Genomic DNA, 14,932 nt, shown 5'->3' on the forward strand with positions numbered 1-14,932 from the left:
ACTGTTCTGGGAACCTGCCATTATCTTTAACAACTCTCTGGCCTTGCAGATGTTTTTCCCTGTTCTTGTTATGCCTACCCTCCTCCTTGGCCAACTGGAGAGCTTTCATTTATTCAAAGCCAAGCTCCATTTCATCTTCCCTGATGTTTTTCTAGGCTACTCCAAGTAGAGTCAGTCCTTCTTGTACCTGTGCTCCACCACATGTTTTTATGACTTTGCACGCTAGATTATAAAAATCTGAACGTGTTTTTCATCTTTACTGCCGTCTGAGCTACTAGAAGGCATGCGTTGTGTTTGTTCTTTTCAACCAGATTTGCTAAGTACATACTCTGTCTGTCACAGTGTTGGGAGCTGAAATACTTAAGTATAACCCAGTTGCTGCCCTCATGTTGTTCACAGTGTAGTGGGGAACAGCTAAGATAAAAAAAAAAAATCCACTTTAAAACAGTGTGGTCATGTTTTTATTGAAGTATTTATGGATTAATATGGTGGCAGAGGAGATGTGGGTAGAGGATATCTATATCTGAGGTTTCTAGGAAAAGAAGATAGTGGAGGACAAACAAGGACTGGCTGGCTATGTAATGGGAAAAGTGTTTTAGCACAAAGTGAAAGAGCTTGTTGAATTTAGTAAAATGTAAAAGTTCAGTGTGACTGCAGCCCAGTCTCACTCTTTTTTGCAGCCCAAATCTCTCTTAGAGATTTTGGGGGAGATGAAGCTAGAAAATAACTGAGAATCAGATCATGAACGGCATTGTAGCCAAATGCCCCCAAACACCATAAAAGCATCTCCAAATAAAACTTAAAACATAGATTTCTGTTACCATAGATCTTATTATAGCCTGACTTTTTTATATGTGTCAATATATTTTAAAAAGTAAATATCATATAAAAGAAAACCCTACTGTGATTAGTTTAATATAGTTACACAGACGCACACACACATAAACATACACACTTCACACTTGTGAATTTAAGGATTAGGGTATTGCATGCAGGGGACTGAGATAAGATATCTGAGAGCTTTTCTACCGTCTGCCTCTGCTGATGCCTTTCTCCTTGTGCACCATTTGAGCTGTTATGGCCCAGAATCCTTGTTACTCTATTTAATTTCCAGTGGCTCCTCTCATTTGTTTATTCATGGACTAATTATTGCTTCTTTCCTATGTTCTGGGCAGCTAGATACTGTTGATACATTGAAGAAGGTGGTCTTTGTACTTGTTCTCAATGTGGAGTAAAAGTTGCCAAATGTAGGGGTTGACAGGGAAGAGAGACTGCAAGGGAGATCAATGAGTTTGGGTAGTAAGGTGAAGCATGACACGTCAGAGGCCCTGCAGTATCACTATTGCTATAGGCAACATACATGGAGAATTGCTAAGCATGAGACTAGAGAAGTAAGGGAGGGAGGGGTCATTGCAGGGCTTTGGAGGCTGTGAGAAAGCATTTGGGCTTCATTCCAAGGCTTTAGAAATTCAACTGATCAAACTCAGCAGCACTTCACTCTTTGGATCTTCTTTTGCCATATCATGGCAATATCTGGGGTGCATCTTGTAGCTTTCTGTTCACTTTCACACATCAAAGAGCCCAGTCCAGTCCAATTTTAACTTCAATCTCGTATGCCATTTAGAGCTTCTCTCCTTTTCTTAGCCGTGGTCACAGGTAAGGGGTGCACAGTTGGTGAGAGGCCATGATCTACGCTTCTTCTCCTCTTTCTGGGTCTTCCAGAGTTGAAGCAAGAAAAAGGGAGATTATAAAAAGGGGGGGGAAATTCCTTTTTACTTAGCTTATTCTGTTGGTGGTTCTCTCCTGGCAATCAATGACATTTGAATGGCCGGTAGATAAATACAGGACCTCTCATGGGGCACACTTGTGATTTCTTCTCAAAGACCTCTTTATTATCCAAAACACCAGACGCACAGCTGGCTTATTCTTTCATGGACCTCTTGTGGCATCCTACTTAGCTCCTGCCCCTGGCACTTTACTTTGTGCCCTTTTGCTTCTGGGTGTCCCTCTTTTGCCAGGCCACCTTCTTGAGTATGGGGAATGGGGGGAGAAGGACACTTTGAGGGTGATTCATACCAGGCTACCTTCTTTGATGTCCAAATTGTTTCTAAGAACTTTACATGTATTATACCACTTCATCCTTAAAGGAAGTAAGTTGTATAATTATCACCATTTTACAGATATGTCAGCTGAAATAAAGAGAGATTAAGTGACCTGCTAAAGGTCCAGTACCCTATTCTATCTGACTTAAGATTGAATGCACTTAACATCTATTTCACATTACTCAACTTATTATTATTGCTGTTATCCTTCAATCTTGTGTTTGAGTCAGTTTTAAATGTGGAAAGAAGACTTTGACAGAGATTCCAAAACTTCAGTCTCAGCCTGCAACTTTCCATAATACATGACTAGTGTCTATTTTTTAGTCTATAAAGAAGGAAATTTCCCTTTAATGTCCCACCTCCAAGGATTGTTTTTACATATGGTACAGTGAAAGAACATGATGTTGGGAAACATAAGGTTTGAGTTCAAATTTTGGCTTTCTCTCTTTTATTTTTTTTTGCGGTACGCGGGCCTCTCACTGCTGCGGCCTCTCCCGCTGCGGAGCACAGGCTCCGGACGCACAGGCTCAGCGGCCATGGCTCACGGGCCCAGCTGCTTCGCGGCATGTGGGATCTTCCCGGACCGGGGCACGAACCCGTATCCCCTGCATCGGCAGGCGGACCCTCAACCACTGCGCCACCAGGGAAGCCCTCTTTTTTTTTTAATGAATATGTGAAATGGGAATAGTTCTCTATATTTAATAAGGTTATTATGAATTTTAAATAATAAATTGTATCAAAGTGAATTGCAATTAACATATTCTATTAATCATCTTAAGTATTTTGATTAGATATATTTTAATAATTTACTGTTAGAATCTGAACCTTTAGTATCAGTTTCTAATTTGTTTGTAAACCTGCCCAGCATCTAGTTCCAAAGAGAAAGCCCAGGCATCTCGCCTGCACAATAGTCAGGAACATGCAGTAGCTGTGGTGGTCTGCAGTCTGTTTGTGTGAGCGTCTTTGCATAATAAGATTTTATGAACTGCACTAATTGGGTTTACTGACACTGCTGATCTGTTCTTTTTTTTTTTTTTTTTGCTTATCTGTTCTTAAGCTTTTCATTTTTTGCAATTTTTGCAATGCTAATACTGGGCTAAATTCCTGGTTCACATCCCTTTGAGTACCAACTGAAAGTGTTAGATCTACCCATTCTTCTCAGGGTGTTATTTCTTCAGTTGCTACATACATGCTTCATAAACCACATTTTTCTTCGTTATTGAAGAAACACACTGATAGGAACTTACTCAGAGGAGATTAACCTTTAATAGCAAAAGGCTATAATGAAATAAATTCTGGTACTTTAAAATACACTCAGGAGGGAATTCCCTGGCAGTCCAGTGGTGAGGGCTCTGTGCTTTCACTGCTGAGGGCTCTGGTTCAATCCCTGGTCGGGGAACTAAGATTCCACAGGCCGCACGGCACGGCCAAAATTAAATTAAATTAAATTAAAAATTAAAAAAAATACACTCAGTAAATCAAAGTAAATGAGAAATCACTCCAAGAGCAGTCCTGCAATTTGGTTATGTTTTAGTGAGTAGATCTAATTCTTCAGAAATTGGCTACAAGCACTGACTTATAATTAATGTAGCCAGGCACTAAAAAAATATGCTGTCTTCACTAAATTAATGTGTCCTTGAAATCATGTTTATTCAATAAACTGTGCAATAGAGAGTGACTTCCCTGTTAGAATACATTTCATGGAAATAACAGTGGTAGTAAAGACATTAGGCTGGAAATCACATCCTTGTCTGGGTTCTGCCCCTTACAAGCTTGGAAACAGGGCAGTCACTACATTTATCTATAATCCCATCTATAAGAAGAAGTTGGATTAAATTTCCCATAAAGAGTTTTTCAAATCTTGAAGTGTACGGATTCTTCAACTTTTCAGTCTCAGTTAACAGCCTCATGTGTCCTATACACAGGCCAGAGGATAGCTGCATGCTGATAGGTCCTTATGAATTTTTTTTGTTTCTTTCTAATTGTGCTCCTTAGCTGTTTGTGTATTCTCTGAGCGATTTTGTAATTGATCTTGGTATTATTTATTTCTTTTAGAACCTTGGTTCAAGGGACTAGGTCTTATTTGTATGAAGAAGTTGCATTGTTTTGTACTTTCTGGCAATTTTCTTGTAACACACAAATCAAATAATTACTATATTAGTATATACTCATGACAGACTTGAGTTTTATTTTAAGAAACCTTTCAAAAATATTCTTTTCAAGTACTGAGAATGTGTGTTATATATGCATTTAAAAGAATCACATGCAAATAATCTGTCTGGAAATCCTGTAGTAACTTAGCGGATATGACATGAATATTATTTGATTGAAATGTCTCCTTTCCCTGTTATTTTAATCTTGAAAGCAAAACCATAAAAACTAGTGAATCAGCTGTATTTATTTGTTTATGTATCTATATGTCTGTATCTATATGCTTTTGTACTAATATATTGAGGTATTCTGAGAAGCACAAAAGCAGAAATTAGAATGAGATAAAGTTAAAATACATATTATTTTCAGGAATAATTATTGTGTCATTATTAAAAGAGATTTATTTTTGCTCATACTTAAGATTTCTATTCCTGAGAATATTTTAGCATTTAATATGTTTAAATTGTGCTTTATTATTTCTAAATATGTTTCTTTAATATTTTATAATATAGCAATCAAAAGTCTGATTCTACCGCGGAGCGGCTGGGCCCATGAGCCATGGCCGCTGAGCCTGCGCGTCCGGAGCCTGTACTCCGCAACGGGAGAGGCCACAACAGTGAGAGGCCCGCGTACCGCAAAAAAAAAAAAAAAAAAGTCTGATTCTAAATTTATATTATTTTAATACTTGTCTTAATAATTGCCATGGATGAAAAAGATATGCAAATTTAAGAAGTGCATCATTGGCTACGGATTACTGAACCATCATGCCAATTTTTAAAAAACCCATCTACTAAGTTTAGCTGTTCATCTTCATGTTCTGGATATTGGGTTTTCAAAACAACTTACTATTTACAACTTACTTTCAAAACAACTTACTATTTATAGTCCTTATGCTATCATTAACCAGTATTTCATGGCACAACACGTGCTTCAGATGAAGCTCATCATTAAATGTAGTGGGTATAAACCCATATTTTAAGTAGCCTTATTGAAAATTATGAATTTGCTTTTGCATATTTCTTTGTAGAGTTTATTCGTTCATCATTCTTTATGTGGCTAATGAAGAACTCATATTAGGCATAGAAGTGATATCCCCTTTTCTTATTTTTCACTTGTGCTTGTGTAATTATTAGTGTTTTCTTCGATCCATGGTGTCATTTAGCAATAATTTTTAAGCCAATTGGCTATTTTCACTAGAGTTAGATTAATCAAAACTAGTTATTATGACTTGAAAATTCACCTGAGTACAAATCATAGTACACTGAATGCAAATGAATTCAGCATCACTTGACCATTCCCTGTTGTGGCTTCTCCTCTTCCCATAGCATGCCTTTCATGCATGACCATCATCTGCTACTTATGGACATAGTGAGAGTGCCAATATCATTCCATATATTATTAGTAAAGCTTAATTTACTTCTTATATTTAGATAAGAATTCTATATAAACATAAAGATTCTAATATTTTCTTCCTACACCCAAATGGATGTACGTACCCCACTTTGTAAGCTACTGCTCTAAGCTGATAATCTTGCTTCTGCTCACGGGCCCACACTTAATTGAGGTACAATACAGTTGATTACAGTTATACTTACTAACTTATAACCAACCTGCCCCCCCGATATTAGACCCATGTAACTTTCACTGGCGTCACATGATGAAGTTTCAGATGTTCTCAAACATCTTATTTCATTCACAAAAATCTTTTATTTTTCTCTCACAGAGGGCTAGTGTGATAGGCTGCAATGCTGGCACCCATTCTTCACCCCTTTCAATATCAACATGTTTTTTCATTAACTTCGTAATGCCCTCCCACTGAGAGTGAGGTGACCTGCTAAAGTATTTGTCACTCAACTCAGTTATGTGACTTTCTTTAGCCAATGGGTTGTTAACAGACATCACACAAGCAATGGCTTGAAATGGGCTTGTGCATTGGGGGTTGTTCTTTTGTACTTCTTTCATCATCATGAGAAATGTAAGCGCAGGGTAGACCAGTGGTCCCTGGAGTAGGATGAGAGACACTTGGAGCAGAGCTGAGTTGCCCCAGTGTCTCTACACAATAACAGCTCAGGTCAGCCAATGGCCGCCTAACCCACAGATGCATGAACAAGAACAGCTGAGATCAACTGAGCCCAGGTGAGATCAGCTGACCTTCAGTCTTATGAGCTAATAATAAATGGTTGCTATTTTAAACTACTGCATTTTAGGTGTCTTTTAACATGGCAATAGCTAAATGGTATAAGTTAGTCTCTAGATTTTACTGGTTAAACTCTGATTTCCCTTAATGGCTTTTACAAAATCAGGAGTGGCAAAGAGTACCTTATACTTTACTTTTTCCCACTTGTATGCTCTGTTCACTCCTCAACCCATTGCATTTTGGTTTCTGAACTCTTTTTTTCCACTAAGCGTTCAAGATCTTTCACCACTATTTGACACTGTTAATCTCTATATACTTTTTAAAATTTCTTTTCTCTTAGTTTGATACTTTTCTCTCCCTCTACTCATTGTGTATGTGTGCATGTATCTGTGTTCTTTTATGATTCCTCTTCCATAATTTTCTAGAGTTCTTATTTATTTTAATCAGTTAATCATGAAACATCTAAATAAGTTATCCCATCTATCCTCATCATTTTGTCACTGCTAAAAACAATATAGCCTGGGGACATATCCAATATATTAGTAATCACATTAAATGCAAATGGACTGAATTGTCTTACCATTAAAAGATGGAAATGGTCAGGTTCAACAAAAATTTTTCTTAAGCTATTTTAAGTACATTGAAAATTATTGCTATCTTCAGAGCATAATCTCTTATCATAAAGCAGTAAAATTAAACATCAGTGACAAAAATATAAGTAAAAGAAACCGATATATTTGGAATCATAAAAACATACTTCACAATATCTCCCACATAAAGAAAAAAAAAAGCCGTAATAGGAAGTATAAAATGTCTTCGACTGAAATATAAACAGAAACAGATCCCTGCCTATATAAGCACTAGATACATGAAAGAAATGCCATTGCTGAGCTGTGGGGAAAGATAAGCCAGTCAATAAATGGTACCAGAAAGTTGTTTTCCATTTGAAAAAAAATTTGGATCTGTGTCTCATATGATACACAGTAATTCCAGGACCTAAATGTTAAAAGCAGAACCTTGACATGTTTAAGAGAAACATACAGGGGTATATTTATGATCTTTTATATACCTCTGTGATCTTTATTATAATTCTTAGTGAGTTCTGTATTTTTCTAAAATATTTGTATATAGAAAATATGAAGAATTTCTATAACTCAATAAGAAAAGGACAACCTAAAAGGAAACTGAGTAAATGACATGAGCAAACAATCCATAAAAAAGTAGAGCATTTAATAAACATATGAAAATGTGTTAAATTTTACTAGTTAATAGAAAAAGCCAAATGGCAGCACTGTGAACCATTTCACGCCAACCATAATGGTTAAAATGAAATATTCTGTCTATACCAAGTTGTAGAGAACCTAGTGGGGATATAAATGTATACATCTCTTAGGATTTCAACTTGACAATATCTTGTTATTTTTGAAGATTTGACAGTATCTTGTTATTTATTGCAATGTATACACCTCTTACAATTTCATTTTGACAATATCTTATTATTGATTGCACATATAATAAATTTTGTATCCCCACTTGTCCATTTACTCTAGAGCAGTGATGGATATACCATGATCCACGGGCAAAATCCTGTTGACCGCCTTTCCTTGTAAACACAGATTTATTGCAGTATAGCCACTCTGACTCATTGAAATGTTATCTGTGTCAGACTACAATAGAAGAGCTGAGTAGTTGTGATACTGACCGTATGGCCAGCAAAGCCTAGAACACTTACTAACTGGCCCCTGATGGAAATAGTTTGCCGACCTCTGGTCTAAAGTAACTCTTACACCTTAAAGCATTGTTTGATAATGTTCATAACAGTATTGCTTACAATAGTGACAAAGGAAATAGAAAAAATATTAAAGAACATGGAAAAAGGAGGAATACTGTAAAACGTTCTTACAAGGTAATGCTAGGTAGCAATGAAAATGAACCAAAGTACTAGATATATTGCTACAAATAAATCTCAACAATGTAACTAAAAAAAATCTGTCAGAAAAGTATACACAGTATGATCTCATTTATAGAAATGTTAAAAATGTGACACAGAACACATACATTTATATAGTAAATACATAAGCCCATGTATGGGAATGATAAACACCAAATTCAAGATGATTATTTCCTCATAGAGTAGGGGAATGTGATTGAGGAGGGATACACAGGAGAGAGAATGCTTCAATAATATTTGTGATTCTTGCTGGTGATGGTTACAAAGTGTTTGTAGTATTCTTTACACTCTCTTATGTCTCTGAAGACAAAGTAAAATAATGCACAATGAAAGCCATAGTGCCTTTATGAAGATCTGCTAGAAGATCTAGCAGATCTAGCAGAAGGCAGAGGAACAAAGGTATAATTGCAGTATACGATCTTTAGTAATAGAAAGCTGTATTATAAGTAGTAAAGATACAGACAGCTGACTGTTTCTTCCAGATGTTCAAGGGACAGGGAGCATGGCTGTGAGTACAGTCCTTGGCCCAGGCAAGTAGGGAACTTGCTTTATCTGATGAATAGCGAGGATGCGGATTGCTAAAATTGCCCAGAGCATAACATGAATGTACCTGGTTGCGGAGAGGGGAAGCAAAAGGCATAGGTCACTCTGCAGAGGTTGGCAGAGCATACCTGGGACACTGCGAAGGTTCAAAAACAGTATTCTTAAAAATACTTTTTAAAAAGAGCTCATCTGTAATTTACTCTTTGGAAACCTTGAGTATTCCCTATGTGATGGATCTGTAGGAAATATTTGCTCCCATAGCAAGAGCTTTTGAAAACAGATAAAACATCTCATAATTTTCTAGAAATGGAAAAATTGAATTTGAAGTTTTGCAGAAAGTTGTAAAATATATTCAGTGTGCCTGAACAAGCAAATGTCCAATGTGTTCACATCAGGCTTGGATTCGGGAGAACCACAGTTGGAAGAAACATTTGCATAAAAATTTGTCAGATAGCAAAAACTCATCTCTTAATCCAGCTTCTTTTTAAAAATTGAGTTACACTTATATAGAATTGAACTTAAAAACAATGACTAAACCACAGAGAGTGAGGGTGGATTAGATGATGATATTTTCTTCTAAGGGTTAGGAGCCCAGAGCCACTCTTTACTTCCTGTCCATATGTCATTACCTGTGGCCATTTCTTGTTATCTTCATCCATTCAACTTTTGAGGGATCGCTGGGAATCATTTACTTTCATTTACTTGAGTAAGGTTTGCATAAATGATTTGTTATTGTCATAAGTATGTGGCCTTTTTAATGTCCTTTTTTAAACACATAATTTTAGTTGAGTGAAATTGCCAGTTGCTAAGTTGTTTATTTTCAAACAGGTGATGGCTATGGCTTTATGCACAAAGGACAGTTTCTGAATTTCCAATCTCAGGTGCATAAATGAACATTTTAGTTATTTATCATGGAAGTGTCTGCACAAACATACACTGACCAAAATTTTTAATATTGAAAAATTGTCAGTATCGATCATAATTGTGAATTGTACATCTCATCTAAAATGTATACATCCTCTTATCCTAAGAAAGACAGAGAGAAAATGAAAAAAGAGGGGAGGTGGGGAACGAGAAAAGAGAGAGAGAGGGTGAGAGACAGAGAGATTGAATAAACCAACTTTTAACGTATTGGAGGATGATAATAGGGGAACTGATCACTAGCTGGTCTGTATGAATATTTAAAAGTACATTTTAACCTGAGGGTGTTTGTTTGCAAAATATTCATATTTTAAGTATTCTAATACCTTTTCAAAGTATTTTATTACAATTTCATTAAATAAACTTTATTGAAATCATCTTCCCCAATACATTCTTGTTAACAGTATGACATCTCACCATTTTTTTAGGATTAAGAAAGAAATAAGATTTTTTTTTTAATAGTTTCTTTGGCAACAGGAGATGTCATATAGATCCCACAGTGTGTGTATTTAATAGTTGTTTCTTTTCCTTTCTTCTTTTTTTTCTACTGAGAATCAGGCTGCCTGCTTGCCTCCTTACTCATTCTTGAGATGAATGATTTGGGACAATCCACCCAGACCCGGCCAAAGCATGCCCCCTTTCCGAGTGGTTCTAAACTATACAATGTAGTAAAGCAGTTTGCCTAAGACCTTGTTCAACTGAAAGACACCAGATAAAGTAAATTTATTATTTTCTTTTCATAATAATATGTAGCTAATTGTGCAAATACACATGCTTTATCCCATTGTAAGTGGCAACATTTATTGATAAGATAAAGGAATGATCTTTCAAAATTCACTTCTCAAAATAGCTTTCTCTCTTTTTAAACTATTTATATTATTATTTTTGTTGAAATTTTATAGTGTCTTTGTATCTAAAACATTTATTATTTTCAAAATAATTCTATTTTGTATTTCAGGAATATACAATAGATGTTTTCTTTCGACAAAAATGGAAAGATGAACGGTTAAAATTTAAAGGTCCTATGAACATCCTTCGACTTAACAATTTAATGGCCAGCAAAATCTGGACGCCAGATACCTTCTTCCACAACGGGAAAAAGTCAGTAGCACATAATATGACAATGCCAAACAAGCTTCTTCGAATCCAGGATGATGGGACTCTGCTATACACAATGAGGTATGTGTTCAGGTTTGATATGTTGCCATTAAATACTGAGGAATCTGTGTACTAACCAACCAGCCAACTTAGCTGTCAAGTATTAGCAAGTTGAACATTTTCATAACATATTATTGAGGTAACCAGAATATGCTTTATAAATGCTTTGATATTTAAAAAATAAAGGTTATGAGTTTGACACTCATCTTAGAGTGTTAAGGCTTAAAAATTGCCTTAGCTGTTAAGAATTGATTTTTTTTTGGCAGTTTACTTTTCATACTATATTTTAGTTACATACAACTTTAATAGTATGATTTAAATTTTTCTTTATACAAGCACATAATTTTATTTTTAATATCTCACGAAATATCCCATCAAATTTTTAAGTGATTTTTAAGTAAGTTTCACTTAATTTAATATTTTAATCCTTCTTATGAAGGGAGAAAAATACTTTTATAACCTCAGAGATGTCATGTGACATCAAGTTCAGATGATTCAATCTTAAAAAATTATCGAAAGAAATATACAGTTGTTGACTCTAATCACTGTTCCATTTGAACTCTTCTCATGAATTAATCTTTTTAAAATAAGTTACTTATATTATGTAACAAAGAAAACAATCACAAATCTAATAAAATGGTGTATAATCTAAAAGATAAATGTTTGATAAAGACTTTAAAACATAGATAACTTTCATCAGCATTGTATATAGACAGATGTGTATTTGAAGCATTTGATGTATTATTTCATATGAAATGTTAAGTGTTGGATTTCAATTGTGAAAGTTATTTAAGAAGGGACAATAATACAGTCTTGATCTTTAAAGAAGAAAACTCGTAAGTTCTCATTGCTAAATGACCATTGCCTAAAATGGAAGTTAGCTATTCTTTCTGCTTCTCTCTCTGAATCTTGCAATATAGATGCCGTATCCCCCTTGATTTTACACGCTAATTAGTCCTGTGAATTAAGACAATGATTGGAAATTTGGGGTTTGGAAAAATATTGTGTAGGGTTCTACTTAAATACTCTCTTGGAAGTATATAAGCTATAATTAAATTGTTGGTTACATTTGTTTTGCTCATTGTCAGAGATTCTTCTGTAAGTTCACTTTACTCCCTATTTTATATAATTTACCTTTGTCTGAAATGGAATAGTAGATAATTTTCTTTAAAACAAATTTGCTATGATTACTCTTTAATGTGATCACGTATATACAAAAAAAATATTTCTTTAACATTCATAACCTGTGTCTGTAATTTGAATAGTCTAGTCTCAACAAGATATTTATAGGAGATATATCTACATATGTAACTATGTCTATATTTATATATATGTATCTATATACAGTATATGATATTCATTTACAATTTACATAATTTTGAAGGGTGCTACTCTGAGGCATTATTGAATTCCTATATCAATTTTGCTATATGGTTATTGATGGAATGTTGGGAGAAAATAGCATTCTTTTTATGACAGAGGTTTGTTTTTCATTTTTTTCTTCAAGATTTCAAATGTTAATACTGAAGTTAATGGGAAAATAACCTTCAAAAATGTGTACATAACTTCTTCTTAACTAACCATATAGTACAAAATGCTTAAAGTATATTTTTAAATAAATATTGTTACTTGAGCTCAGATTGTGTAGGTGCAAATGTCTTCTGAAGGATCGCCTAAATGGGAAAGAACAAAAGCATATTTAAATGTGAATTAGCCTAATCAGATGCCCTAATGAGGGTCCTGCCTCATCATTAATTCTGTTGACCACAATAAGCAGTGATTTATCTTGACTTGCAAATTTACGTAAACAAAGAGTGGAATTTTGACTTTTAGGCTTACGGTTCAAGCTGAGTGTCCAATGCACTTGGAGGATTTTCCAATGGATGCCCACTCATGTCCTCTGAAATTTGGCAGCTGTAAGTATGGGGATGAAGGTACATGTTTTGGGTCAATAAAATCAGGGATAGGCAGCAGCACAACTTAATTGTATACTTTCTTCTCATATGATGGGATGCTTAATACTTGCCCAATAAGATGCAGAAATAAAAAACATACTGATTTCCCTCAAGTAATCGATTGGCTAGCCCTATTGTACTCTCAAATATCATATCTTAATCATTGTGTTTAATTGTCATTTGCTTTACTGTTAATAAAGAATACCCTGTGTTTTTATCAATGTGAAAAAGTAGACTGGGAGCTCCTTGAAGGTCAGGACTATGTCATTTACCTTCTTTTTCAAGTACTAACCCATTAAAAATGCTAAATAAATGGCTTTTGTTTCAACTAAGAATGAAATGTTAAGGATAGATTCTATTTGTTAAAGTAGTGATCAACCTGTTGCAAATGGCAACAGAGAATAGGTAAAAAAAAAAAGCTGGATCTCTAATTACCTTTCTACTCTCTAATAATGGAAGGAAAGTTTCTTTCTAAAATAAATTTGAAGGAGATGATGTAACTCGATTGCTACATGTGGGCACTTTCTGTGTACATAAAATATTTCAGAAAAGGCTCTGTGCGTTTGGCTGTTCTTTAGGTCACTGAGGTTGTATCTTATATGTCAAGCAGAAGCATTAGCTCTCCCAGAATAATTGAAAAGAGGGAAGGTCAAATCATCTCCCTAGGCCCACAAGGCATTCAGGGCAGGTTCAGGATAAATTCATGGACACAGCTAAGCAGCTTCTCTCTTTTGTGAGTGTGTTCCATAGCCTGACCTTTTCAGAAACCTTTGCTCTTTCTGGCACCTCCATCTTTGTCCATTCTGGGCAGTTTTGACTTTTCAGTCTCTTGCATAGAAATGCAGTTCTCTCACCTGATACACATATGTATGACTGAATAATATGTCTTCTCCCCACAGACTGTATCAAGTGAAAGAAAAGAGAAGAATGGTGACTAATATGAATGCAAAACCCTCTAATTTTATTGATGGCCATAGTTTTGTGGAATGAGAAGTTCAATCTTGTTTGCTCTGTTCAATCTTACGAAAGGTGTCAGCTCTCTATTTTCTTTGAGAATCTCCCCTTTGTTTAACAATAAACGCTTTTTTCTTTTCACGGAAACTATCACTTCAATACTGGCACTTTTTCGAAGATTATTTAAGATAGTCAATCTTGTTATACAAAGTAAACATGATGCTGGAAAAACTGCAGCAGATGCAGCACAGAAAAACTCATTTGCATTGCATAAATGGCATTAAATAGAAAACTGAAAAGCCTTCATACCAAAGAAAGGATTTATTCAAGATGCAGTTATGGTCTAAGAAGGAAAGGCATTTTTCAGTGGACAAGTTAGTGCCATTAAGATACCAAATATATATGACGTATGATGTCTCAATTCTGAATTTGAAATAAATACACCTGAAAATATTTTAAATGAAATTTTAAAATCCCTTAGAGTGCATCTTCAGAGTAGTGTAATATTGTACATTTGAGAATATGGTTTTCTGTATCTAGAAGTGTTGCAGGCAACACACAGAGCTTACTGTTAGGCATTTTCTATTGAAGTAATTATTTTTAGTTTTCTCCATATTTATTTTCTGACACATTGAGTAAAAAAGTTGTATATTCTTTTATTTATCCTTGCCAATAGTAGGTACTTGAGACATAGTGTTAATAGTATGGACACGAGCATGGTGTATAGACTAACAAGCCAACCTAAAACTTAAAATGCTGGCATAACAAATTTTAGCGGAAGCAGACATGAATTTTTCTTCTAGTCATTTACTCCTCACTTATTTAAAAAACTCCCTTGTGTCCCCACAAATGATAGAATTTCTGGAACTTTTTATCATTGCTCTCAAATAAAAGAAGCATCTTTTCTACTAATTTAAATTTTGAATTCAGTTTCGTTTTGCGTTATTCCCGTTGCCTCACATCTTTATATAATTCCTTGCTATTTAATTTGATTTAAAACTTCCTGAATGGAAATCTAAGAGTATTCTGGACATTATCCCAAAAGAAATTATAAATTTTC

The 14,932-nt window shown here is 34.9% G+C and overlaps 1 protein-coding gene across 3 annotated transcripts in view; it reads left to right on the forward strand.

Annotated features, from left to right (window-relative positions):
* Window positions 1-14,932, forward strand: part of GABRA2 (gamma-aminobutyric acid type A receptor subunit alpha2) — a 119,315-nt gene that overhangs the window by 58,022 nt on the left and 46,361 nt on the right. For all 3 annotated transcript variants that reach the window (XM_060147296.1, XM_060147299.1, XM_060147297.1), the window contains exons 4-5: window positions 10,764-10,984; window positions 12,797-12,879. In XM_060147296.1, the coding sequence (XP_060003279.1) occupies window positions 10,764-10,984; window positions 12,797-12,879 (304 nt within the window). The remainder of the gene's footprint in view (window positions 1-10,763; window positions 10,985-12,796; window positions 12,880-14,932) is intronic.

Source organism: Lagenorhynchus albirostris, chromosome 4 (genome assembly GCF_949774975.1).
Source record: "Lagenorhynchus albirostris chromosome 4, mLagAlb1.1, whole genome shotgun sequence".
Classification (NCBI taxonomy): domain Eukaryota; kingdom Metazoa; phylum Chordata; class Mammalia; order Artiodactyla; family Delphinidae; genus Lagenorhynchus; species Lagenorhynchus albirostris.